General features: G+C 46.2%; 1 protein-coding gene across 10 annotated transcripts in view; it reads right to left on the bottom strand.

The window, feature by feature from the left end:
• Window positions 1-25,416, bottom strand: part of ANKRD44 (ankyrin repeat domain 44) — a 124,391-nt gene extending 98,975 nt beyond the window's left edge. For 8 of the 10 annotated variants that reach the window (XM_048953906.1, XM_048953912.1, XM_048953908.1 and 5 more), the window contains exon 1: window positions 13,377-13,533. In XM_048953906.1, the coding sequence (XP_048809863.1) occupies window positions 13,377-13,403 (27 nt within the window). In that variant the 5' untranslated portion in view covers window positions 13,404-13,533. Of the gene's footprint in view, window positions 1-13,376; window positions 13,535-25,394 lie in introns of those variants that run through there. The other 2 variants (XM_048953911.1, XM_048953907.1) reach the window with 2 other exon arrangements.
• Between the last annotated feature and the right edge of the window lie 204 nt (window positions 25,417-25,620).

Here is a 25,620-nt window from a genome sequence, read left to right as displayed (position 1 = left end):
CTTGAGGTCCCTTCCAACCCTGGCCATTCTGTGATTCTGTGAATGTTACAATGCCACATCTGCACTCCACTGGTCCTTAAAAAAGCAGTAGCTAAAGACTGTACTTACATACAAAAAAAAAAACAGAAAAAGGAAAACTTTGTAAAACAGGTTAGAGCAGGCTTTTCTTATTTTGGTACATGAAACTTGACTTCACTTCCTGGGCTATGCTGGAACACGGCTCAGTTCTGGGTGCTCCTTTGGCAGCTGGCAGTTCAGCGGTGGCCAAGTCCTGCTCCTAGGGCCAAGGGAGCAAGGACCTTCGGGCAGCTGCCTGCTCAGAGCCTGCATCTCTTGTGTGCTGCTCTCAGAAAGCCCCACTAGGACATAATGGAAACCACAGCCCTATCGCTACTGCAGCTCTCCAAAAGGATTTTGATGTAGAGCCCACACAGGAGAAATGTGCAGAATAAAGAACGAGTTTGTAAATCATTTCTTAGTTCTGTAAATACTGCACGTTTGTCTTAAATATATTATAAACTTTAAAATATATGTTGCTGTCTTATGTTAATAGTGCAGTATTCAGTATACAGTACATCTACGTACTGGACACATTCCTAACATTGAATAACACTCCTTACCTTTTAGAGTCAGGATGTGGTTTTATTGATCTTTTAAGCATGAAACTATGTGGAGCCACACACCAAAATAAAATCTTTTAAATAAAAATTCAACTTCATTTAGAAACTCAACTGCAGCTACAAAAATAGGTGCCGCCTAGCACCAGGACAGAGCTCTTCACATGCATATTTTAGCACCAGATAATTCAAAACCAGACAGAATGCAAAATGGAAGGTACAGACTTTCATGGTCTGGAGACAGAAGGCAACATTCAAACTGGAATTCTTGACAAGTGGTTTCAACAAGGAAGAAGAGGACACTGTCTCAAAGGTTCAGGATCCAAAGATGTATGCCCTGGTGTAGAACTGCTATGCATGTGTACATGCATACACAGAGCATTCTTTATTTAAGAAGAAATACCTGGATTGGCCAGGCCAGGTGCCAGGTCCCCGCTGAGCCATTCCAGCCCAGCTACCTGCACTGGACTCCTCCTTTACATAAACTCTGAAAGACAGCAGCACTGCTGAGTGTGCAAGTCAAGCAAAATCTCAGCTGGCAGAACAAGTAGCATGCAATAATTTCAAAAGACAAGAAGAAAGCAGGAAAAAATATCAAAAAGAAAGAACAGATGAAAATAATTATAAGACACTTTCAGAGACAGACTGTGGGTGGCTTAAGAAGAAGCAAGACAAAGTTCAGGATGGGAAAATCACAGTCAGCCAAAAGGTCTCAAGTACTCTGATGAGGGGGAGAACATGTCACAGGATCGACAAGCAGAATTCAGTAAGATAACCAGGTTGAAGTGGAACAGGGGCACTGAGGTTTTATTGAAGATGCAAGTTCTGACAACAGTAAGACAGTAGCTCTGAGTGGTGCATACTACTTTTGCATGCTCTGGAAAAGTAGAAAGAAAGGAAAAAACATCATTGCTCACTTTTAAATGGTGGGTTAACCTGAGCAATGCAACTACAGGCCAGTCATTGGAGACTTGCAATGGGGGCCTCTGAACAGCAGGGAACTGTGGCTATGCGCAGACCTACATCTTTGTAACACCAGATGGGACGCTTCTATTACACTCATGATGAGAAGCAATGTTGACGCTTGCATATCAGAGAAGCACAGTCGTCCTTAAAAGAAAATATTCAACATTTGAGAAAGGAAATGCTCTAAGCACAATGTTCGGGTTTCTCCTCCCAAGGGAAGCACAGCAGTGCATCGTTTCTGCTCTCATCGTCTCTCCTCTCCTCTTTGGTCCCCCAGACATTCCCATGTGGAACAAACAACTGCAGAGGCTCCATTCAGAATTGATTGGAATGAAAAAGAGATCAGTCCCCTGATGTCAGCATGAACACATCAATACAGCTGCGACACCAAGCCAACCTGCTACAGTAAAAGTAATGCTTACAATGTGGTTTCAGAGCATGGAGTTCAAAGGATAAACTGGCATCAGCAACAGAGAACACCTGCCTTATCACAAAGGCTTTGTCTGACATAAAACAGCCTGTCCCAGGAACTGAAGGTATATAAATAAATACCATTCCTGGTTGTTACTCTCACAACCTCATCTAACTTGCGCATTTCTTCTCAAGATTTGACTTAATTCAGTTCACCTATAAGCATTTAGATAGTATGCTCCGTAATCATGAGAAACAGTTAAACGTATTCACAGATCTGCTGCGTACAGATTTTATCTGCTCTTAACTTTTAGATCTTCACTATTCCTTTCAGCGGGAATTTATTATGAAGGCAAAAAGATAACAAATACATCGAGCTCTTAAAATCCACATAGGCAGCAGAAACTCTGATATGTCTTTTGTAACTAGAAGTCTTAAGCATCCAAATTTCTGAATAAATCATAAGCACTAAAACATATGAACCTACACTACTAGCAAGTCACTAGGAAAACAAAAAAACATCTACTTCAACCAAGTGTCCTGATGCTAACAGACCCGTGTCACCCACCTGACATTAAAACTTCCACTCATTCTTCTGTTACACCAGTAACCAAAATGTTCTAAACAGGCAGCTCTTCTAACTGATAGAAAGAACACTTGTGATCAGGAAACATCCCTTAGTTTATCTCTCTCCCTTCCACTCATTCATCTGTATAGTAACATGCTGGAAATATTTGTACTGAAATGCAAGAAAGCATCTACAGTGCACCACTTAAAGATTAAATATGTTTCTGAATCGAAGAATCAGTATCTTAAAGCCACTGTTACCTTATAACAGGGTAGATTTTGACACTATTACATTCTTGACATATTCACAAGGATATGTCTAGAGCGCACTTACTTTCCCTTAGTTTTACAGCTTTCATTAAACCAGACAATGGCTTATTTTTCTCTCACTGCATGCTGAAACTGGAACTGCCTGCCTTGGCAACAGAATCCTCCAAATGAAGAAGCATCCAAAAGCATCTTCATGTATCATTACGCTTGCCACAGCTACATCACAGCTTGATCAGAAAGCCGTATCACAGGACAAAAACAGCGTGCTTCTCAGGGTCTGCAAGAAAAAGTTTCGGAAAGCAAGTGGGGAAGAGAAGGAGTTTTTATATCAGCTTCATACTTTAAAAACAGCAGAAAATCACTCAAGTGCCAGCCCATTTCACCACGCTTCTAGGAGGAACAAGGCAAGCACTTACAGTCCTGTGTTAGCCTCTTTCTGGCCACAGTAGTAAGCAAAAGTCCTGGGCCTTTACAGCGCTGCTGCTGGTATCATGAATACAACATCAGGTTTCATTAAGGCTGCAAAAAGTCTCATTCCATGTGCGTATAAGAAAACCAACAGCAGAGACATCCGTGACATCCCCTCACAGTTCGCCATCCCAGACGCTCACAGAAATAAGGAATAAGACTTTCCAACATGGCGTTCTCACTCTTCCTCCTCTCACACTATCAAAAAGGCTGAAAACCATTTAATAAAAGGAAGTTCCAACATCACTGACGTACAGGGGACCAGAATCTGAAGTAATACCAGTCCTCCAGTTACTCTGAGCCTTTGCAAAAAAGGAAAAAAAAAAAAAAAAAAAAAAAAAAAAAAAAAAAAAATAAAGAAAAGATATAGGTCATTCACTAGGACATTTGTTTCCATGCTGTTTGTGGTTCTGCTTTTAAATTACCTTAACATCCTCTGGATGCTTATGAATCTGCTGCTCAACAATTTGCTTTGTACACTTCACAATGTCGGCATTACAGTCGCTAATCCCCTGGCTCCTCACTTCCTCCTTTTTAAATGCCATAATGTTTGTCTTAAGTCCTGGGCTCTCCTTATCCTCCAAAACTCATGAAGTCTTCACAAAATTTCACTCTACTTTGGCCATTTTAATTCTTCTTGAGTCTTTTCTGCCTGCATCCATCCATTTGCACACCTTCCATATCACATGGCAAGCAGACCTTTCACACCATTTGTCATTGTCCTCAGCTTACATCTGATACGCCTATGAAATCATTTCCATTTTGCTTAATAAAATAAACAAGAGACATTGAGAGTTTAAGGCCAAAAAGAATGAGGAAAAGCCCTATTTATAAATGTAAGAAATTAAGAGCCACAGATGACATACTATACCCAAAACTATCTGGGAAACCACTGACTGCTGCCACTACCTCCAGCCTCCAGACGCTGTTAGGACAAAAGCAGCCTGGTTTCCTGCAGCCCAGAATGAAGGGGATGGCAACACCCCACGTAGAACTAAGGATTCTTTACCACTGAGCTCCAGAGCACTGCAGATCCTGTGGCTGCATCAAGAAAGGAAAAGGCTCTGCTGAATATAGACCGGGTGGGAGGAAATGGAGGAGAAAGTCTGACCTTTGCATGTCCTCTGTGACACAAGATCGGGTGTGAGAAGTCTGAATTTGGGGAAGTGTTGGGTGCCCACGCAAAGCAGGGCTGCTGAGCAGGCAGGAAGGGCTGCTGGGAGCATCAGTCCACAGTCATAAGATGCATGCTGGGGCTAACACTGGGAGGGATCAGCACACTGCTGCTTCTCTGATAGAGAAGGAAAAAAATATATGGTTTTCCAACTTTTAATAATTATTGCCTCTCTCTGTACCAAATGCAGAAGCCGTACGGCTGAGGCAAGGTCTGCTTGCAGGGGAGCAAAGCTTGGCCGAATCACCACATCCCTCTGCCCCGAGACCTGACAGGGAAACACACTGCCCTCTCCTTCCATTCCCTGTCCTTTCTTCTCCACTCCTAGAACCCCACAATTACTTCACCATCAGGAACTGTCAGGGGCATCCCATTACGCATCATAAATGAGGGTGGATATGGGGAAACCATTTGTCTCGGCAGACAGAGGAGGCAAGTAAAATACTTTGCTACTCAAAGCCAGCAATCATTACGCACAAATGTAAAGAGCAGAAAAAATCTTTGACGTTTCCCAGCCATAAAAATGTTTTACCAGTAAAAGCAGCCTTTAACAGGCAGTGTATTTTCAGCCACAGCGAGGCAGAAAGCAGCATAAGATAGTATTCACATTGAGCCAACAATAAAGTAAACCACCGAAATGATGGCCCGTGTCACTCTGAAATGCAGAGCCAATTTCACACCTCTAAGCATCCTATACTCAGGAAATGACAAGATTTATTCAGAGTGCAGAGGGGCAAGCAATGTGGAGATGGAATACTTTTCTCTTTGAAGATGTGCTGAACATCTTTCATTTTCTACTTCGGGGGCTACCTCTCAAACTAAGGAAAAAGAAAGGACAAGAAAAATATCCTATATGAAGTGTAAATGAGAGCAGATGGGTATAACTTGTAATTACTGCCTTGATTCCTAAATTCCCAGACAGCCATGTAGGATTAATCTGTCCAAATCCACAGCTGAAAAACCCCTTTACATCTCCAATAGTCAGTACTCCTCTGAGGGCTGGCTTCCAGGCTCTTGATGGAAGGGATGGAAAGTCACAGCACCGCAGTGCCACACCAGGACCTGCCCAAGTGCTCAGCACAGAGCCTGCTTCCTTCTGCAGCAGCTTTGAGACAAATCCTGGGGAAATGCACCAGGTCTCAGACCAATCAAACATTTCAGCCTGTGGCACTCCAGAGAGCCAGACAGCTCTGTGCAGCGCTTCCTGAGCAAGCAACACAGTTAATTAACTCTGTGTTGATTAATGGTGAGCTCTCACATCAAGAATTTATTCAGTCTGTTATTATATACAAGGTCATAATTGCCAAACAGCCTCAGCTAAATACCATTCCTTGCAGTCTACTCTTTAAGTATCATAATGTAAAATTAATTGGTACTTGTTTGCTAATGAACGTGAAATATTTTAAGTCCTGCACCATAAAACTTACCACTGGTATGCTCTTCTCTAAACACCCAGGAATGAACTGTTTTATTCCTTGGGAAGAGCCTCCTCTCTGAAACTGATGTGGGATGGGGGCTTTCTGAGTTCAGATATCTGCCAAAAGGGCTCTCCTGCAATAATTAGCCAGCAGTTATTCCACTTGCACAGTGCATTAAGACAGATTAGCAAGTGATGCTTTTATGCAAAGGGCACCCACACCAAAATATCCACCCAGAACAATTGTCTGGGGGAAGCTGTTTCTGTACACTTCCAAGTGCAGCTGAGATTAGCTCACAGCAAATAATGTAACTCTGCCTTGGGGAAGCAGGGATGATCAAAAAGACACTTTAACTCCTTTGTTCCTTCTGTGATCCTAAAGTCCAGGGCTAGCCTCAGTGTAAAGAGCTTGCAGCAAGGACCTGCTCCGAAAGTCCCAACGCTGAGATAAGCTACTGCTAAGGGTCGGAGAAGTCAGAAGCAGCATCATCAGCCAGGCTCTGCCATGGCGGGATAGGAAAGCGGTGAGTGGCAATGAGTGGCAGTGAGCAGCTCCTCTCTGCAGCCTCACCCACCTCCCATCTGCAAGGGGCAGCCCCTTAGCCATTTCTAGCCAAAGAAAGCCTCTGCAGCTTCTATTTCTGTGGAAATTACACATATATTTCTTCTGTTTATATTGCTAAGGATGTGCCGCTAATGCAAACCTTTTCTTCAGATGTATGCTTCAAGAAGTGGTTGAGCTGCACAAACTAGGTCTGACTGTTTTTTAAATTAGTTCAAGGTGGACTTGGCAAAAATATGGCTTTTGTGTCAATGCCACTCATCACACTGCAAACTGCCAGGACCAGCACAGCTCTGAGGGGAACACAGCATGCAGGAATGTGCGCAGGAAGGCACGCTCCACCAGGCTCTCCTCCAAGCAAATCACTTACTCTTTTTGTAGAGAGACTTGCTGCACTAGTGAGACATCCACTGTGGCTTAAAGCTATCACTGTGCATGTTCAAGGGTCAATTAATGTTATCAAAACACTTTGTTAAAACCGGACAGAAATCTGGACTGCTTTCTCTCCAAGCCTACTGCCTGAAAGCAAACAAATTACAACACAGAGAGCACCAAGAACGAAACAGTCATTATTTCCCAAACGTAACATTATCACAGATTGCAGCACCTACAGAGCTGTAGCACAGTTATTCCCAGTGCTGGGTTTTGATGCTGTAATATCCCAGCCAGCAGCGGTGCCGTTCTGTCCAGCAGACTGTGCAGCTCGATGGGCTCATGGGGTTGGGTAACGCACCGAGTGGTTCTGTTACTCCTGCAGGTCAAAGCCTCCCTGGGGAACACCCTGTGTTGGCCATTGGGCAGACAGCTGTAAAAAGGCACGAGGTAAAACCCCGCTCTGTGCTAGAGGTTTTTGGAGGCAGAAAATACAGAAGCAAAGCTTAAGGAACCAAATTACATCTGCTTGTCTGCTTCCTTAATATTTTTGATCCTACAGAGCCAATTGCAGAACTCTCCAGACCACTGTCAGCAGTCTGCAGGCCTTTGAAGGCCTTCTTGAAAGTGCTGGAGACCACGTGTCTGCACAGCATCAATCAGAAGGAATCATACCAAGGTCTTCAGACAGCTGTCTGCAGAACTCTACAGAACTCTGCTGGCATTGCAGGAACCAGAGGTGCCTGTCCTGCTGCTTGCTGTCATTCCCAGCTCCATTTCCAGGCAGTTCTGGTACATCTCTGGTCTACATGGCCACGGGAGTGAATTGTATTTCCTCTGTGGAGGAGGACAAATTTACTCAGCTCTATTTGCTCTCACTGCACTGCAGAATTAATACTTCTCTGGGCAGCAAGGCACAAATTCACTAGTCTTCACAAGAACACTTCTGATAGGAGTATCCTCTTCTACCTAGAAGCTGATTACACATATACAATACTGACATACAACAAACAAAACACAGCAAGAAGACTACCCAGTTTCAGCCTGATGTGAAACAGACCCTGTGTGAACATGCCCAGGAGCACCACCCTGTCCACCGACAGCAGCTTTCCTGTTTGAGAAGTTACCTCCATTTCTCAGAACCCAGCCAGCCTTAATGTGCACAGCAGGCAATGCAGCCCCGCACTGTGAGGCTGCTTAATCTAAACAAGTGGCACTGCCACACAAAAGGCTGATCTCATTTTTACCACTTGCTCTGCCAGCACACAACGCTAAGCCCATGACACAGGCTTAGCCGCCCACTGCCAACAGCCAGAATAAACCTTTACTTCCCAGGTGACCTAGAAACCATTTCCTTAGAGAGCATTTTCTCTTACGCAGCACCAGTGCCTATTTCATGCACTACAGAGCCAACATCTAAATAGGCTGTTTGCTAACACCATGCTATGAAACTGCATGCCACCATTTGTTTCCCCTTTTGCAACACCGTAAGACTGGCATCAGCCCACGCAGCACAAACGGCACTGGCAGAGCATGCAGAGAGGCAGAGCAGCCTGAGATTCCCCATGGAAAGTAGCACTTGGGGCTGGGTTCTCACTGCCTCTGCTGTGTCCTCAGCCTGAACTTTGCCATGGAAATCATTCAGCTTCACCACCAGTGGGGAGGACAGCCACAGGGCCGCTCACCTATGTACACCACTGAGGTAGAAAGGATGCTTATGGGCTCTGGCACTGTACCCACGTGGCTGCTGAGGCTTTTTGGACATTTTCCTGGAGTCAATGACTAAATAAGTCCCTCTCTTGATTTTAAATTGGAGATAAATGCTGAGCGTCTCACTGGCAAGCGCATTAAGGCCGCTGGAAGTACAAAGATAATACAGGGTATTTCGGGCCTTTGTTCTCTCCTTTTCACCCACAGCATGCTAAGCAAGCAAAGAACACACTGAGCAAATCAGTGTTTTGCTGGTACCATCACAGGCTTCAGCCCCTAAATCCTGCTGGCCCACAGCTAGGAAGGGAAGAACGAAAATACAGTGAAGAGCACACGTTGCCCACCTGTCTGTTACAAGGGAAAACCAAACTTCACCCATAGACAGACAGAGCCACAGGTGCTGCCACAATCTCCCCAGAGTCAGCCCAGAGCCAACACAGAGCTCGGTCTGAGGATGGGGAGCCAGGACACAGCCCGCAGCTCAGGAAGGCAGCAACGCCTCACATTTACCTTTGTGCTATTAAAAGTCTTTAAGTTACATGGTCTGCTCTTGTTACTCTCTCTCTCCACAGCAAATACTTTGATTACAGAGACACCAGCTACAGGTGTGCAACTCAGGAGGCACCACGTGATATTTCTGCTTAAAGTCTTCGCATGGACAAAAAACACTGGAAAAAGCAACAAGTCTTTGAAGTTATAACAGCTGCAACACGAGGGGGGAAAAACAGTCATTAGAAGAGGTCAGAGAATATGCCAGAAGAGAAGTGGCAATGCCTAAACATTAGGTTATCCGTCATACTGGTTATCTGCAGATTTTTGTGCCAATGAAGTAATCAAGACACAGACCTTGCAGCAATCCTGCAATAGACATCATCCGATAGCACAAGCGTTTTCTTTTTGTGAGAAACCAATTTATTTATGCAAAAAGCCGCCTGCCCAGCTCAGCACACAGCTCCAGTCAGGTGCATCTGTCAGAGCTGCGCACCCACCACTGCTGTACTTCCTTCCTCATAGGGATGCAGCAGCACGCAGCTGCAGGGAGGGTGGGGGCATTATCCAAGCACTTCCTTTAAAATTCAGAAGCAAGCCATAACAAATCATTCCAGCACAGGAACACATGTCCGCACATCAAGCTGGCTCATAACACAAAGCACAAACATCCAGCTCACGTTAGGCTCGGAGCTTCAGTGCTGTGAGGCAAGGCCACGCAAACAGCCTCCATTTCTGGCTGTACAGCTGCAGAAAGGAGCAACTTCTCCCCCTCAAAGCAAAACACACGCCGTCAAAAAGCACGCACCTTCTCAAAACATCCCAATTACCCAGCCACAACTAAATGCTGTAATTTGTTGACCAGCTCCTCGCAAACTTTAGTAGTGACCTCAAACCCTTGGATTAAACTGCAAAATAATTTCCCCTTTTTGAAAGTCATTTTGTGATTCTTTGATTCCCACCCATCAGCAGCTGCAGGGCAAAGCAGCAGGCTGCTACACGTCCCAGTGCAGCAGCTAGAACCAGGCTGAGGCCACAGGCAGCAGCTGGGGGAACCGCTTAGCCTGAGCTTTCCAGCTACCAAAACCATCCTGCTGCTCCTAACAGCCCTGCAGGAAGGGATGGGGACTGGCAAGGGAAGCTCTGCGGAGAGGAAAACACGGCCACAAGATACGTGACATCCTGGCCACACCTGACCTGCACCCAACTCCATGGGGCAGGGTGCTGGCCCACATGAACACACAGCTCAGCATCACCCAGCAATGCTGACAGCCCGGAAGGAACCACAGGACCCCACAAGTCTGATCTGTGGGCTGTGCACAGGTTCACCACCCTGACATTGCGCGGCACATTGGGGGCACCTTCTGAGATGCTCTCCTTATCTGAGAGAAATGAAACAGACAGACAGCTGTGCCACTCGAGTGGCTCTGAAATAAGTTAAAAGCACCATCATTTGGAAATGTAATCAGCTCCGTTAGGAGACTATTTGTTACTGTTTCCTCATTTCCCTTTTAAGTGTATTCAGATCAAGCCCTACCTTTTCCCAAATGATTTTTACGATTTCTGACATCTGTTTAAAATCATTTTAAACATCTGTTCAGTGCTGTTTCTCTCTGACCATAATAAAATGGATCCTGATGGTCAGCGAGAACTGTCAGACCCAGGAAAGCACCTGGGAAAGGCGGAGAAACAGCCCCTTTGGCTCCACTGCTTTCAGCCACTGAGGACAACAAGCGAACACTGGGGGGACAGAACAAGGTTCTGCAGCTAACAGTGGCCTCGCTGCATGCCTCAACCATCTACCCAGGCTCCATTGCCCCCACCACACTCATAAGGGTAACCTATTATTGTGATGTTTCCTACATAAGGGCCAAAAACACCGAGGTACATATAGCTCAGCAGCAGCGAGGTGCATGTAGCCTCTGGCAAGCTCCAGTCAGTGGGACTGCGTGATGTTTTAACCTTTCAGCAGAGCGCTGACAGGAGCACTTGTCAGTGCACTTGCTGTCCACAGCCATCAGTGGAAACCCTGAGGATTAAAGGCACGTTCAGCAGGACATCCTGGCTCTCTCCTGAAAAGCCTGCAAACGATAAACGTGCAAATGGCTCTCTGGAAACAGAGCACCCCGTGTGAGGGCAAGCAATGGAAGACAGGCCGTGCCTGAGCTGCCAGCAGCGGGCAGGGAGATCCAGGGGCAAGGTAGAACCCAGGCTGCTGGAGGAGCAGCCACAGCACTTGGGAGAACGACAGTAAAGGGAGAGGAGACTCATGATGAAAAACATCAGAGCAGTAACTCTGAGAATGCAAAAAATATACACTTTGAGTGCTTTAAAGCAATTTGCATGCTTGCTGTGATCAACACTCACTGCAAAAGTGGTGAAAAAAATAGGTCAAAAAAGTTTTAAGTTTTGGAATACTTCTTGCAGTATTTTCCTGTGACAGCAGAAACATTCAGAACTTGTACAACTGCACAGACACATCATCGTTACAGCATTTTAACCTTTGTGTCAAATAGGCTCAGACTGCTTTCAATTTAACATTCAGCCTTTCAAAAGGACTAGTGAAGGCAGACAGACCCGAAGGAAATTCACGCAGAAATGAACAATGGCAGAGATGCGCTTCGGGTGGTTTAAGGGTTTCTCACGGCACAACAGATGAGCTAGCAGTTGTGCCCACTCAGAAACAAGTTCAAGTAACCTACATGCCCAAAATAAAACATGCAACAATCTGGAATTGAGCCCTCCCACCTGTACAGACAGCAGTAACCATCTCTTTGGAGATTCAAGCACAGTAGTACTTCAGCACCTACCAGCAGCAATAGAGAAGCAGTAAGGGAAGTCTGCTTTGTCTGCCCTCAAGCCTGGGTTTGGTTTCTCAGCTGCCTGAAGGCTCTGCATTCTACCGGATGCTACGGATAACATGTAGCAAGGAAGGCAGGGAGGAAACAGGGTACCTGGAGAAATGTGCTTAAGCCATGTGAGGATCTACAGTCTCCTCCTACACACACCTCTCCTCCCAACCAATGCCCTGGTCACACAGCAGCATGCACTGCAGAATCACAGCCAGAGGCAGGGGGGAATGGCTGGTTTCAGCTGGCCTTCCCTAGGCATCACAGACTCGCCTATAGCATCTGCACACAGCACAGCCCAGGTTACAGCCACAGAAGCACCCTACATATGGCAACTCTGTGGCGGGGAGCTGCCAACACAGGCGGCTGCGGTTGCCTACATCTGAGCCAAAGGAAATCACTTCCTGAGCTGCCTCAAGCTATCGCTGCACAGCTCACCCTGCGTTCCAGAGCAGGAAGAAGAGCAGAAACAACCCCAGCGAGTCCAAGTGCAGGCAGAGATTGTTACACAGAGCCTCCCAGCGCACCTCTCCTCAGCCCAGCTCCACCTGGGCAGCTGCAGTACGCGGGCAGCTGCTGCCACTTCACCTCCAACAGCTGCAGCAACTCAGGCAGATTCAGTATGGCACGTGAGCTCCGAGCGTGCAGCAAGGCAGACTGAGCACCCAGTCCTGCTGTGAGGGACTACACAGCAGCCTGGAGCATCTCCTACTGCTTTGCTCCCAGGGAAGTGAAAGAGGACCTAGTGAAGAAACTGAGAATAAAACCACACGGGACCCAATAGGAAGCACTCCAACAGAGCAGTTCGTTCCTCTGGCAGGTGACCAGAGATGGGCTACCCACCAAGAAAACCCGTCTGCCTGTTGCACGGCCGGGCCAGGAGGTAGACAGCACAGCCGAGGTGCGGGTGCCGCGCCGGGAGCCCACAGACACTGCTTCGCACAACGCAGCGATGCGCTGCGGACAGAGCCGGGTCACACGGCGCTGCTTTCTCTCCAAGAGCCGCTTCGCCCTTTTTTCCTCTCGCAGCAGCCCCGGGCAGGGCAGTGCCGCTGAGAGCGGCCGCGGGGCTTGGCTCGGCACGGCTCGGTTACCGGCGGGCACCGCGTTACGCACGGCAAGGCTAGCAGCAGCCAGCCGAGAACGCGGATAAAGCGGTGCGCACGAACCGAAACACCCACCGACAACACGCATTAAAAGCTCTTCGCTTTAAGAAACGAGAAATAACTCAGCACCGCTCACAGCCGCCCGCCCACCGCCATTTACCCGACCCGAACTGCAGCTCCCTCACGGCCCTGACAGACAGGCACGGCTCGGGTCGGCAGCCCGGCGCCAGGCGGGCAGAGCCGCGGGCCGCCGAGAGCCGCCGACCCCTCAGGCGGGCAGCGGCCGAGAGCCGCCCCCCGCGGCCGGGGACGCCCCGGATGAGGCCGTCGCTCTCCCACCCGCTGCCGGCCCTTCCCGGCGGCCGGGGCCCGCCGCTCCCCTCCCGCCCGGCACCCACCTGGTCGGCGAGCTTGAGCACGGCCATCCTCCTCCTCCGCCGCCGCTCCTCCCGCGCACATGCAGCTCCAGCGACGGGCGGCGCGCGCGCCCCGCGACCGACGCCGCTTCTGCTGCTGAAGCTGCAGCTCCGCGCCGGCGGGGCGGGGCCGCGAAGGCCGCCTCGCCTCGCCCGGCGCGGCCCAGCCCAGGAAGAAGCGGGAGCGGACGAGCCGCCTCGCGCGGGCCGCACCGCCGCCTGCCGCCGCCTTTGTTCGTGCCGCCGCCCGCTGCCTCGGCGGCGCGGACCCGGGGCTGCCCCGCGCGGCCGCGTTCGGGGGCGGCGCCGCCAGAGCCCGCCCTGAGCCTCGAGGGCGGCCCCGCGCCGAGGCCTGGAGCCGCGGGCACCTGTGCGCCGCCCGGCCCGCCGTGCCCGCGCGTCCCCCCGCCCCGAGGCGCGGACGCTGTAGCTGCGCCGTGACTTTTTGACCCGCTGTCACGGAATGGGGGACTGCGAGCAGTGAAAGAAAGAGCAACGTCTTCCGTGGAAGAAAATCCAGCAAGGAGGCAGACGTTTGCTTTGGGCTTCTGTGGTATCATTACAAACGGGGTTTACATTAACAGAAATTGCGTTTTGACTCCGTCTATTTTCAACAAGTCTTAATAGAGAGCCCGTGTCACTGTACACCAGCTTGTGGAAAGAAAGCAAAAAATAAAAGAGCAGTAAGATGGAAACCAAGAGCCGCTCGGTTCATCTGAACTCAGGCCCTTTTGCTCTCAGTAGCTGCACCCCCTACGGTACTCCTCACGGCAGCACCATGCTGGCAGCAGCAGGCTGCTCTGTGTCACAGCAGTCGCTAAGGAGCGCAGCGCAGCCACATCCTGCTGATGCGACCCTGAAATTCAGCCTGGCAGTCCTGTCCAGGCTCTGCAGAAACCCACGCTCACCCCACAGAGACTAGAAACAAACAGAAGTTACTTCCAGCTGAGACCAGCAAAAAAAGAGAAGAGAGAAAATGAAGGGGACTTCTTGCACTGAGCAAGGTGTATTTCTGAGGATTTCACATTCAACACAGAATAGTCCCTGCAGTTAAACTTGGTGGATACGACAAGAAAAGTGCTCGCACTCTGTATTAGGGGGACAGCACTCACTGCAGAGAAGTCCTTATCTTTATATGTACACCATCCATTTAAAGTGGCATTTGCATGAAGTGCTGAGATCAGCCATCAGCTCACTGCCATAGTTATTACTGTCACAGTAAAGGAGTCCAAAATTTCTCTCAAAGTACAACATCCTCCCCTCCTGTTCACAGAATATCACAGGCAGCTACATCAGAGGCCTCTAAGCTACCACGCTGTTTTGAGCTGGCTCAATAGTTGAGCTGTTCTACTCAACTGCTTCTCAGCCCTGGCTCATGTAACAGGACTTTCATACAACCATAGAATGGCCTGGGCTGAAAAGGACCATAATGATCATCTAGTTTCAACCCCCCTGCTGTGTACAGGGTTGCCAATCACTAGACCAGGCTGTCCAGATCCACATCCATCCTAGCCTTGAATACCTCCAGGGATGAGGCATCTGCAACCTCCTTGGTTCCAGAGCATCACCACCCTCTGTGTGAAAAAATTCCTCCTAATATCCAACCTAAACCTCCCCCGTCTTAGTTTAAAGCCATTCCCCCTTCATGGCACGTTTCCCCACAGCACAGTCAGCAGTCTTTTCTGGGAAACAAAAGGCACAAAAACATCCATACGCAGAGCTAATTTTCCAAGTAATGACCACATCTACAGCTCTCAAACTGGTAGCATTATGTCAACTTTCCATACTAAGATATTAGCAAGTATCATCAAAACAGGTGTGCAGCAGCCTTAGTGAGAACATGCTTCATCTTGCCAGATACCGTAGTCTTGGATTAAAACTGTACTTGGAAAGGAGAAAGCCACACCGGGTCTGATGGGGAAACTGAAAAACCTACTCGGGCTGGCTGGTGCACTTCCTCTTGTGCTCAGTCCTAGGAGGGTTCTGTGAAACACAAACACCCACAAAATAGGAATATGAAGCTTTTAAGTTTGTGTTTAGGCAATTTCTGGTCAACAGCAACTAAGAACAAAATTTCCCGAAATATTTCTCAGCTTCCTGTACTGAAATTTCTTCATTTTTTTTGGCCACAACAGTCAGGCCTTGTAGCCCGGTCTACTACCATTGGCCTTGCCTATACCTCCCTTATATATACATACATACTTACATATGTAAAACAGTAAAAAGAAAGTTCCTTCACTTCCATCTGACACTGGATGAATACCATTTGCTACTAGCAGCCACTCGTGCACAGCACAACTTCCTTGTCAGGCTTTGTGTCGGAAAGCACCCAGCTTTCCCATACCCACTGGGCTCAGTAAAGCTCCTGTGAACACTTAGATTTCAACATGCAACGTCAACAGAATTTAACCATCATCATAACCAATCTGCCCTTTATTATCTTTGTTATGCAACACTTTCACATAATGTTATACTGCATGTCTTGATCTGGACAATGAGTTAAGTAGGAGACTGGATATCAGTTCTCTGTTGTGCCACACACATTGTTCCTGCACAGTACTAGAAGAAAGAAAAACACCCTTGTAGAAATAAATCTGTCTGCACTGTACTTAAGTGCTACGGAGAATGGGGATGTGGGTGGGAATTGGGTGAACAGACCGACCAAGAGTGAGGGCAGCAGCCTTCCCTGCACCAGGAATTCCTCCTGTAGGAATATAAATGCGTCTGCAAATTATCTGCCAGATTCCCACATGCACGTCTACATCTCAGACAGATCTCTACATTAGTCTGATGTTTCCACAGCCTGACAGGATGTGGTTGCTCAAAGGCAGCCAAAATCTGCACCGCCACCCCCCTTGCTCCTGCCCTGCCATACAGCTGAGCAGCAGAAGCTCTACTCCATTTTGCTCTCCCAAGTCAGACTTGCTGCTGCATTTAAATGGCATCTGCCTCGTGAAGAAGGACAAGGAAATACACTCAACATCTCCCTTAGCAGTGCCCCTGTGAGGCACAGATGAAGCATAGGACTGATGGCTGTCATTTGTTACTGCCAACCATTTCTGAGGTTCTAGCATATCTAGCACGTGTCTCCTTATTCCCTGTTGCCTATCTGCTAGCAGCAGCACACACATCCTACTGAACTTTCTTCCCCTCTCTCGTGGAGTCAGATTAGAGAAACGCATAAGTATCACTACAACAAATCTGGAAACAATAAATCTAAAGCTGAACTCATAACTATTGCAGCCTTCTGCTGCATTAACCAAAAAAGGAATAAACACTCCCCCAAACGTTATGGTGTTTGTACCGTTTGTCTTTGCTAGTACCTCTCTTGTAGATGTCTGCATAAAAAACAAGTGAAGTATGAAGGCAGGTGACAGCTAGACAGCTGACTAATTCCCTTCTGGTTACATTAGTCTCTGCATCTCCCCAAAAATGTGCTTCACCAACTGTGGAAAGCATTAGGCTGTCATAATACGTCAGTGGCACATGCAAATACATACCTCTCTTTACCATCCCTGAAAATAATCTGCAAGAAAATTTTCAGCAATCTGTCACATAGCCCAGTGCTCAATCCAGAAACCAGTTGAGTCAGCAGAAAGACTGATGCTGATTTTCAAGGGCTTTGGACAAGGTTTTACAGCACACAGAGAGGACAGGACAAGGGTGAGAAAAAGGCTTTACTGCATTGTAGTAGCTTGTATTTCATTGGCAAGAAAGATTTGCGTTATTAGCCTGCTTGGCTAGAGGTTTAAACTTCATCTCCTGTCCTTATGTTTTGTGAAATGTCAAGTTCCTTGGTTCTGCTTGAAGTTTTTCATTGGAAAAGGGGGAAAAAAAGAAAAAAGGAGGATGAGGGAAAGGGTGAACAAAACCAAGTTAGCGAGAGGGAAGTTCAGTATTTTTCTCAGCCCTATTCCATCTATGGCTGCATGTGAGACCTTTAATCTCCCGTGTCAATCTTCTAGGAAACAGGAGCTGAATAATAATAATAATAAAAAGCCATATAAATATTTTCAGGAGTTCTTAGTGCATAAGATAATTATGTATGAGTTTAAAGTGTTCTATTTTTTACCCCTTCCAACTGAAGACAGTAATTGTCGGACTCTAAAAGCGGTATCGTCTAATGCTCATGGTCTTATGTGATTCATCAGCTCTGAAGTACTCCTTTTTTAATCTAAATCTTGACTTCTCTCTGACTTACACTTTGAAGTACATCTGACCTTCCGAGAACTCCGCACAAATGGTCTCCCTGGGGTAAGATTCCTGTCACATTGATGCACCCTGTGCAAACCCTTTCAGTGCAACAGCAGGTAGTTGTACAAACAGTGTTTACCTAATGGGTCTTACTAATTGGGAAGAGATCACTGATAGCTAAATGGACACTGCTGGTATCTCTTTATGTTCTCTTTTCATCTAAATAACCTGAAGCAATTAGTTGTTTGTAACCTCTAGCTTTGAAGTCTTTTTTACTTCAAATTTACTGAAACATTGCATTAACACAGAGTCTTGCAAAGATACTAAGATTTAATCTCAGTTACATCAGAACATTATTTTACTGAACATGTCATGCCTTTGATCCTTTTGCCTCTCAGTCCCTGATAATTGAAGCAGTGATAATATCACTGCTGTCCAGTACTAAGTACAGACACCAGAACACCATCAATGCACAGGTTCCAATAGTGATGAAATCTACCAGCTGAAACAATTAATTTTGGAAAGAAAGGGAGTATTGCAAGAGCTAGAATAGCTAGGAATGCACATCAAACCATCCTTGGTGTGCAGAGGGGAAGAAGGGACTACACCTGAATCTCTGCCAGAGTCAACACCAGTTTTAGGAGCCAAGCAAAACTTGGGATTATTCTGCTGGCAAAACCCTTCTCCAAAAACTCAGCAAGATTCTTCACAGCACCCACAAACAAGCACCAGATTACATTTCCAGGTCATACGAAGCAAGAAATCCTATCCTTGGAGTTGCATTTAATTAGAAGGGGCGTGGGAGCACACAGTGACTAACATGGAGTAGCCACCAAGGAGAGAAGAGCGCTGCAGTGGTTTTCCCTTGGAGTTTAGCTTATAATCCAAAGGGAGGCTTTTCCCTTCCGTCAGAGGAGTTACGTGGCCAAGAACTCTGGAGGGAGAATGATGTGACAGTGGGTGTCTCCAACGTTATTTCTGGAGGAAGGAAGTTTGGATTAAATTCAGATCTGCAGGATGAAAGCTACTAGAAACAAATCAGCCTGCCAGACCGTAGTCTACATTGCTTTATGGTTACATATAAAACATGCCATGCAGCGCTGTCTATCCTCTTACAGAAAGGCAACACCAACTAAGATCCTGCAGGACGAATATCTATGAAGTAAACCAATTAAAATATCTGAACACAGTGAAATATGGAAGAGTATTTACAATCCATTTTCCCAACAAAACTTGGGGGAAAAAGGGGTGTTATGGTGCAAGCTTACCTTAACCTAGGCTACTTAGTCACAGGCTTGCTAGAAATGACTGATGCTCAAGATTTTTGTACAAGATAAATCAGAAGCAGCTTTTAGATGCCCTTTTGCTGTAGCAATGCTAGGAAACAGCAAACAGCCAGTACACAAGGCCACAGCCTAGAAACTTTAATCTGCAGAGTGGAAAGGGCTGATTGGGCTCTACATGCAAAAGGCAAAAATCCAGCAGCATAGCCAGCAGAGCACTGAAAGCAAGCAGGAAAACAAGCTCTTCAGGGCTCAGAATCAACAGGAGGGGCAGATATGTAAAGAGTTTGTTATGCATTCAGAAACAAAATTATCCACGCTCTCCTGCAAGTTTAGAATGAGATGGCGTCAAGGCTGACCCAGGACGTTCTCGTTCTTCTATCAAAAAATAATCCTGCCAAACCCACATTCCATCCTGCCACTCATACTACAAGAGAAAACAGCACTTTGCTTCTAGTAGCCCAATCCAGCTGCATTCTGCATCTGAACACTTGGACAACTGCACCAGCCACAGCACATGCTGCAGAGGATGAAATTCCTCCTTGGAGAGCACAGACCTTTGGAACAGGAGGAACAACAGAAATCCAGCAGCACAGTCATCTTTTTACTAAATTTTACTTTGCTTGCTTCATTACTACTACAGAAACTTGTGCTTACTGACAGCACTCGTTCTGGAAGCACATGTGTAGATGGTTCTGCAAACTACATTGAGATCTTTTATTCTTCATTCTTTCTACTTCCTTGCTAAAAACCAGGATTTGATTTTTTACTTATACTGTAAGCCTGAGGGAGGAAAAATCCATTTTTCTCTCTGTGCTTCAGTTAAAGAAGGAAATAAGTAACATGAGCCATGAAAGGACTTTGATCCAGAACTAGGGAATGTAAATGCTTTACAGATGCCAAATAAGGATGTTTCCAAAGAAAAAGAAAACAAAGCATTTTCTACCCCAACCTCTTTTCATTTCCAAAGAAGGAAGGAGACTTTTATAAGATTCTGATGCATGTTCAATTTCTTCAAGAGGTTGGTTCTGTTTTCAATAATTCATCAGAATAAACAATTGATTGCTTTGACAGGAGATTATTGTGTTCATGGGAGAGAAAAAAAAAAAGAATTTCTTTAGCTCAGGAGTGCCCCTTAAAACCACAGAGAGATTGGGAAAGGCAGTAACCTCTTCAGCAGCAATGATGCTACACTGCCTGCACAACGCGTCCCAGGAAGTCCACACACACACTGATACTGGCAAAGCCCAAGCAGAAAAATGCCACAGATTGGAAGCTCCTGTGGGTGACTGGCTTTGTTTGTGCTACATTTTTGGACAGCCCACGACCCTGGTCTTACAAACACAGCATCAGCATAGTTTCATCTCACATGCTCTTTACTAAAACCCAGCCTTTGTGGCTAAGAACTGCTGAGAGTCTTCAATAAGCGAATGACAGAGTTCCAAGAGACTAAAATACGAAAGGTTTCCAACTCAACCCAACTTTCCTTTCTTAGAAATGAGGAGCCTGCCTTCTATTTATTTGAGTTGGAACAAGGTATCTGGAAGGAAAGTCAGGACCCCGAGATTAAGTAAGTCTGATGCAGACAATTCCCTTTTAAATGGATTTGTCTTTCACTGTCAGAATCCTTTTAGAGCTAACACCAGCATACAGCACAGACTCCCTTTGTGTGATTTCTTTTTCATGGAATAATAGAATCATACAATCACCAAGGTTGGAAAAGACCTACAGGGCCACCCAGTCCAACCATCCACCGATCACCAATAATTCTCACTAAACCATGTCCCTCATCACAGCATCTAAGTTTCTGAAGTTAAGTATCCTTTACACATGCAGAACAAAACATACAGTTCTTTTGGAATTGTATGCTATTGCAACATCCACTTTGCACAACATTTTGATGCAAAGAGGGATGGAATAAAGCGCAGCATACTGATCCTGATTCCAAAATAAAAATCCATGGTTTCAGCCCATGCAGACAGGCCCTGAACTCGTGTGGTGCCTCAAGGCATACGTAAGATTCTGTGTGAGTGCAGATGCCTCCCCAGTCCTCTTGCAAGATCGGAAGATTGGGCCAATGGCTGTGCTCCAGAAAACGTCACTGTTAACATCTCCAGACATGATCACAGATACAGCACAAGAATAAAGCAGGTCAGGGATACTTGGGCTCCTAAGCTGATGGTGCAGCTGCCTTGCTCCCTTCTAATTCCCTAAATCCTAGGGCACAGTGAGAATGAAAAAAAACACTGTGCTGTACCAAAACAGTGCCATGAAGCAGCAGTGTGCAACTCAGCAATGTTAAATCTTGATCTCTGGGAAAAGGCAAGGTGAGAACTTAGTGATCTCCCAGGATGAAACTGTGAATGTATGACAATATTAATATTTATTGGTTCATTTACTTTGCACTGGAAACTTTTTTCTTGCATGCTGCACTGATAACATAGTAATGCATTTACATCTCCATCCTGCTGTCCAACCACAGCACAAGTAACTGATATTTACCATAAACAACATATCACAAATCACACCCTACCACACAGCACTTCCTGGCAGGTTTTGCAGTTCTGCTCGTGCAGAAAACAAGTTTCAGTGACACTGTGACTTTCTGTGTTGCCTATAAAGAAAGCTGTAATTTTCCAATGGTTTGTTATGGATTCAAACCAGTGTGCACGGAGGTGGGAGGAGGGCATGGTCAGAGGCAGGAAAAGCCATGCTGTTATGACTGAAATGCTCCCCACAACACACTATCTTCTTGAGCCACTGTGCCAAGTAGGACAGCCTGCTTTTAATAGCAAGAGCCTGCAGTTCAGTGTAAGACTCCTTGCTGAGTCCTCCATGTCACCCTGCTGATTTGCTAATGGCTTAGGATAGCTGACAGCAGGCCGTGCTCTCTTAGATCAGGACAGATGACCCACATTCACTCCAGCAACACAGCTTAGCTGGTGTGAGGTAAGGAACACCGAGAAGCCTTCTTATCCCAGCAGTGAAACACAGCCGAGCCCTGGAAGGGAACGGGACCTGCCTCCAAAGGATGGCTGAAGCATCATACAGCACCAGCTGGGCTCCCAGCTGCCTTCTCCTGGGCAGCCTAAAGGGAGGAAACCCTGCTACCAATGTGCCTTGATGTCCCTGGATGCAAGTAAATACTTCTATTTTCAGCAGTTACTAAACTGGAACATTTTTTAGACCACATGAATAGCAGGCGAAATGAAACACTGCTCAGCTTCACTATCATGGGAAGAAGGAAGAGGAGGGGACTGCATGCACCACAGGCACAGCACTCCTTGCTGTACACAGCCTGGGTGCTGGAACTGGCACTCCTACAGGACTTCCCCGCTCATTGCTGCTCACAGAGCTGCACCTGCCCATTTGCTCAGGAGTGCAACCTTGGTGCTTCTTACTGTAGGCCCTAAAACCAAGCTTAGTGCTGTCCTCCCACACACGGGGCCTGATAGAAACTTGGGTGAGAAGTGTCAACTTCCAGAGGTACAAGATAGTTAAAAACGTAAAGGGAACTTTACAAAGTAACTGCATACAGTGCAAAAACAGATCAAGTAAAAAAAAACCAAAACAAAACCAAACAACAAATCTCCACACACATACACCCAGCAGATAATATGAATAATGTGCATGCCAAATACTTTTTCTTCTCTCTTCTTTCTAAGACCAATACTTTACCCAGAGCCTGTTCTGCTCTGACAGCAACTCTTGGATGAAGGTAACCACTGTACTCTAATTCACTCTAAGTATCCTTTAACCTCCCTCAGGCTGGTTTATGTGAACTAAATGTCACTATTTGAAAAGTTCAGCAATGAGGTCATTCCTTAAACCCTTCAGCAGAACCAGAAATCCCCACATCCATTACTGTGCTTCAGTGATGAGGTGCTGTCCCGCTTGTCTACATCTGGACTTGTCCAATCCCAAGCATGTAATCAAGCCACTTCTGACAGGACAACAGACAAGACACTTATTTTACATAACAGTGTACCAAGAGCCCAGTTCTTAACTCCCCATCCTCAGGAAACACATTGTAGGGTAAGCACGACAGCACTGGATGTAAGCACACAGTATTGGGTACTACTAACAAAGCCCAGGACTTCTGTCTTAAGGTACCTGCAGTTCTATTAGGATGTAAGCGTAAGAAAAGGACTGAATATGGGAGGAAAACCATACCAGTAAAACAGTATAAAAAATGGACAGATTAAAAATAGTGTGAACTAGAAAGTTAGGAACAATTGTTCGTCAGCTGAGGTGTTAATAAAGGACTGGAGGGGGATCTAGGGACTTAGCAGGAACACTGAAACAGGGAGGGGAGGGGGGGGAATAAATAAAAGCACCTCATGTTTACATGTAGATGGATTTGCAAGCAACAAACAACAGTAACAGCAATATTACTGCCAGATGCACGTTCATTCCCATGGAAGACAAACTACAGTCTATAGCAGTAAACCTCCAGACACAGGTAACAACAAATTCAAAGGAAGTGAGAAAAAGGTAAAACCTTTAACAGATGTGGCAGGAAGTTCTTCAATAACTGAGCAGCACGGGCATTCCCAACCCATCTCCCAGCTGTCGGTATCCGTACTAAAGAGGTATCCCTCACTGCAGTGCAAAGACCTCTCCTGGAGGTGTCTCTGACACAGGAGAAGCCTTACAACCCGTACTTGGAAAGCAAACATCAATAGCCCCAAATCGATGCCATCCATACAGCTAGAGATGAACGGCAGAAGGCAAGTGTGGTGGTGGTTTGCTTTTCCACTCGTCTGTTGGTCAGTTTTTCCACTGCACACCCCATGCAACTGTGAGTCCACACATCCCCAGCCACACATTTGCTGTTGGGCAGAATCTCAATCCCAGGAAAGGGACAAACATAAAAACATGATTTTTGAAGGGTGGACAACTGCGTTACACATCCCACTATGAAGGATGCAGAGCATTCTTCTGTCACAAGCAGATTTGTATCTCAAACACTTAAAAACAACACATAGAGGTGTAGTATCAGTACTCTCAAAGTTTGTACTACAGAACTGTCTCTGTTGGCCAAAGCACAAAGTTGCCTGGAAAGAAACTGTAACTAGTACTACCAAAACAAGAAGCTGCCCTCAGAAGCATAGGCTTTTTTTCTTTTCCTTGCCCATGGGCAATCAAAGGTGGGTGTACGAACACTGGAAAGTCCATTTTCCAACTTTTAGAAGTGCCTCAGAGGAGGATCTTTATAAATAAACCATGTGATGGCTTATGCAATTACTAATTGCAGCTTCCTACAAATAGTGAGTACATTATATACATCAATGCATGTGACATTTGGTAATTATACAATTTCGTTCATGTAATTGTTGCAGGAAAATTCCACTAGAATTTCATGCACAGAACAACAAAGTCAGAATAGACATACGGTGGTGACCAGCCTCAGGAAAGCACTGTGGTCACAGATATTTTTTGTTCATTAAGCTTCGTGGGCCAATAAATAAAACAGCATCACTGGCATCTTCAGTAGGATACCAGATTAGAGTTGAAGAGCTCAGCACAAATCAGGCTGAGTTTCTTGTATGAATCATAGTTGGTTGCTGCCCTGGGCCTACATGTGCTGGAAGCAGAACATTCCCTACAACTTCCCAAAGCACAGCACATGTGCAGACAAGGAAAACTTCTTGGAAATGCACTCCCTAATTAAGATAAACTGGGCTCTGAATCAAGTACTTACAGGGGAAAAAAGGCATGCTTTGCCTTAATGCCAACAAGTTCTGAACGTGCTTAACAGTGCATTCGTTTGCACAGGCAAAAAGCAGAGCAGAATAGCAAGTATCTCCAGCCTTGATATAAATGCTAAGCGGGAAGCACAGCTTCCAGAAGGAGAATACTGCAAGAGCAGCTCCCCAGCGACCACCTGAAAGTGCTTCCTGAGCCCCTGCACATGAGCTGCTGCTGCAGAACAGTGCAGTACCCCAGGGCCTGCACCTCAGCCAGCAGCCAGCCTTACACCTCAGCCTGACACACTTCTCAAGCATCACCCGGGCTAAGGGCAACACCTACAGCACAGCCTGTCCCTACAGGAGGCAGCATCCGCAGCACAGAGCTCTGTGGAGCCCTAATGGCAATTTTAACTGCTCTGCTGTGTTGGTAACAGTGACCTCACAGCTCATCACAAGCAAAATAAAACTTGTTAAACTGGGGACGAGACACTTAGCAAAATCTGCTTAAGCGAAAAGAACACCTAAAAAAAATGGTCATTGCACTCAATGATCAATTGCCATTTTATGCTACAGTTGCCTTACGCTAAGTTATCGTGGCTGTGTCTCCTGAAATAGATACAACAGTCAACAGAAAATGACAAGAATCAGTTACCTATGTCATTTTGCTTACGTGTAAGTGTTCTTCTCCATGTACTGACACAAGATTTGTGGTATGTAATAAAAGTATTACTACTGCAGTATTTAACAGTAATACAGATGTGCAGCTGAACGCCTAATATATACTTAAGCAAGCCAAAAGGTTCTGTCTTTTCTCACAGGATATCACTTACCTTCCACTCTTGTCAGAATTAACTAAGAACCCAGCGCTACAGAAATTGCTGGCTACGTTTCAGCAGGCTTTAAGGCATACCTGTTCATCACCATCCTTTTTCTGTGGAAAAACAAGATAAATATATAGAAACATCTGCAAACAAATGTGCAGAATGACTTCATGTATTTGTACATAATTAATTTCTCCTTACTGAATGAGGAAACAGCCTTTTTTGAAGGTCATTT

Source organism: Lagopus muta, chromosome 8, assembly GCF_023343835.1.
Source record: "Lagopus muta isolate bLagMut1 chromosome 8, bLagMut1 primary, whole genome shotgun sequence".
Taxonomy (NCBI): domain Eukaryota; kingdom Metazoa; phylum Chordata; class Aves; order Galliformes; family Phasianidae; genus Lagopus; species Lagopus muta.
The sequence above is the reverse complement of the archived record's forward strand: the minus strand, read 5'-3'. Positions and strand labels throughout refer to the sequence as shown.